At 62.5% G+C, this 3,242-nt stretch overlaps 1 protein-coding gene across 1 annotated transcript; it reads right to left on the bottom strand.

Moving 5' to 3' along the window:
* Positions 1-200: 200 nt before the first annotated feature.
* Positions 201-2,871, bottom strand: Foxd3 (forkhead box D3). Its single transcript, XM_051188221.1, has one exon. The coding sequence runs from the start codon at positions 2,245-2,247 to the stop codon at positions 823-825; it is 1,425 nt and encodes a 474-aa protein (XP_051044178.1). The 5' UTR covers positions 2,248-2,871; the 3' UTR covers positions 201-822.
* Positions 2,872-3,242: the final 371 nt, after the last annotated feature.

Here is a 3,242-nt window from a genome sequence, read left to right as displayed (position 1 = left end):
TTTATATGCAAACTAACGGACACATATTAATATAATTTAAATTAGGAATATTCCTTACATTTTCAAATTCAAATGTTTCTACACCCAAATTATGAGTTTGCAATGTTTGAAACTGCTAGATTTTCTGGGTGAGGGGAAGACAATACAAATTCCATTTTACAATCTTTCCATTTGCTATACAACCAAATAAAACACTAGGCTGAGCATTTTAAAAATTTATTTACAAAGTTGTGTACAACACGATGGAATAACATTTAGAATACCATATATATTCATTCATATATAAACAGACTTTTATAATACAATGACACTTCGCCTTTTTGAAAATTTTTTTGTATTTAAAATCTCCCAACGTCTCTATACATTCTTTTTCTCAGATAAAACTGCGGAGAGTGAACCTTCAAAAAAAATGAAAGTTCAGAGCTCTAAATCTACTGAATTTATTTTTTTTTCTTAAAAAAATAAAAACCCCAAAAGGAAAGTCAATGATTTTTATACAAATATGTACAAAGAATTTCCCTCCCACCCCCACAGTACTGAGAGCAGGCGCCGTCGGGGTGCATTTTTGGAAATTCGGTATCAGTTTACCTGTACGGAAAGCTATTCCCAGCGGGCGCGTGTTGAGTTTGCTCGGCCAGCTTAGGTGAGCGAGGGGATGGAGGCCGCTGTTGGTCGGTGTTGGGGAGTCGGGGGCGGGTAGCAAAGTCCAGGGTTGGGGACAGGGACCAGGACCAGGGCAGAAGGACCAGGATCGGGCGCACAGCCTGGAAGCGCAGGCTCTGCTGGAGGCCGTCGCCCGGCCGGGCCACCGCCGGCTCGTCACTATTGCGCGGGCCACTTGGCTTGAACGGCGGCGGCGGCAGCGGCGGCGGCTGAGGCTGCGGGCTGCAGGAACTGTCCAGACAGCGGCACGCTCAGGATGGGCGCGATGGTGGCAGTCGTCCGGCTCAGCGACAGGGGCTGGTGCGTGGCCATGAGCGCCGCGGACTGCACAGTCCCGGGCGGCCGCAGGAAGGACTGGGTGCCGCCGCCTCCCCCGCCTCCCCCGCCACCCCCAGCCCCGCCCGCGCTCCCGCCACCCCCAGCCGAGCCCCCGGGCGCCGTGGGGCCCGCGCCTATGATGTTCTCGATGCTGAACGACGGCCGCGCACTGGGCTCGGACTTGATGAGCGACGTGGTGCCCGCCGCACCCGCCGTGCCCGCGGCTGCCGCCGCGGCACCCAGGGTGTTGAGCTGCAACTGTAGGCTGGGGCCGAGCTGCGAGCCGAAGGCGGCCGCTTTGCGGCCCAGCTCGCCCGAGGGCAGCAGGGGCACCGCGGGCGGCAGCACGGGCGCCACGGGCGGCAGCGCGTACGGGTACTGAAGCGCCGCCGCCGCCGCCGCCGCTGCCGCCGCCGCGGGATGCGAGTAGGCGCCCGCCGCCGCCGCGGGGTGCAGGCCGTAGGGGCGGCCGTAGGGTCCCGCGCTCGCCGCCGCAGCCAGGCTGTAGGCGCCGAAGCTCTGCATCATGAGCGCCGTCTGCTCGCGCAGGTGCTCCTGCTGGTGGCGCTTGAAGCGCTTCCGGCGCCGCAGGAAGCTGCCGTTGTCGAACATGTCCTCGGACTGGGGGTCCAGGGTCCAGTAGTTGCCCTTGCCCGGGTTGCCCGGCTCGCGGGGGATCTTGACGAAGCAGTCGTTGAGCGACAGGTTGTGGCGGATGCTGTTCTGCCAGGCGGGGAACTTCTCCCGGTAGTAGGGGAAGCGGTTGCTGATGAACTCGCAGATGCCGCTCAGGGTCAGCTTCTTCTGCGGGCTCTGCAGGATGGCCATGGTGATGAGCGCGATGTACGAGTAGGGTGGCTTCACCAGGCTGTTCTTGGGCTTGCCCGGGGTCAGACCTCCCGGTGCACCGCCGCCCGCGCCGGGCCCGCCGCCGCCTGCCACCGCGTCCTCGCCGCCCTTGCAGCCGTCGGCCTCGGGCGCTCCAGCGTCGTTCCCCGGCCCGGCCGCGGCCGCCTCGGTGGGCAGGGCCAGAGGTGGTTGGTGGGGCGGCTGGGACTGGCCGTGATGAGCGGCCGCCGGTGGCCCCTCGTCCGCCTCGTCCAGTCGCAGCTCCGGTGGCCCCGCGGGGCTGTCGCAGCCCGTGTCGCTGTCTTTCTCATCCAGCCCGTCGTCGCCCTCGCCCACCACATCGATGTCCACGTCCTCGGCCGTCAGCACCGTCTGGCCGGACATATCGCTGGCGCTGCCGCCGCCGGAGAGGGTCATCCCTCCACCGGGTTGGTGGCGGCGGCCGGGAGCAAGCAGAGAGTGAGGGGGTCCGTGAGGGGCGGTCGCGGAGCTCAGGGAAAGGGGGTGCGGATGCCCCCCGAAAAGAGAGCGGAGGGGGAAGGGAGGGCACAGGTAGCTCGGGGCCCTCCTGGGTCAGGTTCACACCCGGAGGCCCGGCATCGCGCGGTGCGGGCGCTGCGCTCTGCCGCCCGCAGCCGCGCTCCACGAACTCCAGCGGTCCCCGACGCTCCCCTGCGAGGAGACAGCCAGCTACTGCTCGCGACCCCGAAGGTTTCTCCACGCCGCGCCCCCTCACTTCGCCAGCCTTCCTCGGCTTCCCTGGCTCGGGCGTGGGGCTCAGAAGCGGTCCAGGCGATAGCGGGACGCCGGGTGCCGAGCAGCTCTGAAGGGCGAGGACAGGGGCAACCGCGGGGGTGGGGTGGGGGGTGACAGGGACGCCAAGCCCGGGTAGTCGAAAGTCCCGTTTTAAGGACTGGCCTGATAGATTACTTTCTACTTAAAGATCCAGCGGGAGGCGGGGCCACGTGACCGCGCGTGACGTCAGGGCCGCGGTGGAGCCGGCCAAACTCAAGTTGGTTCAGGGAATTGTCAACAAAGGGACGAGAGAAGCTTGCAACTCCTGACCGACTAGGCGCTAGCATCCCCCAGGCCCGGAGGGCTCTTCGGGCTGCAGCGAGACCCCTGCCCACGCTGGATCCGGGCGCCGGGTCCAGGGAGGGCGTGAGTGTGGGTGGGTGGGGGCGGAGAGGGCGTCGGCCTAAGAGAGTGTGCTCCGGACCGTAGGGCTCCCACCGCCCTGCCTTCTCTGCCCCCTGCCCTTTTTTCTGCCTTCCCTACTTTGCTAACATTATTTAGACCGACTCTCAGTGCAGAACAAGGTTGTTGTTGTTGTTTAAGAAAACTTACTATTTTGCTTTGCATTGGGTTTTTGTTTGTTTTCGATTCAGGGATTAAGGCAACACATCCGGCTC

This window comes from Phodopus roborovskii, unplaced genomic scaffold (assembly GCF_943737965.1).
Source record: "Phodopus roborovskii unplaced genomic scaffold, PHOROB, whole genome shotgun sequence".
NCBI lineage: Eukaryota > Metazoa > Chordata > Mammalia > Rodentia > Cricetidae > Phodopus > Phodopus roborovskii.
The sequence above is the reverse complement of the archived record's forward strand: the minus strand, read 5'-3'. Positions and strand labels throughout refer to the sequence as shown.

Bases quoted from the DNA above. Each gene is read 5' to 3' on its own strand.
- Foxd3 (XM_051188221.1), bottom strand. From the start codon at position 2,247: ATGACCCTCTCCGGCGGCGGCAGCGCCAGCGATATGTCCGGCCAGACG.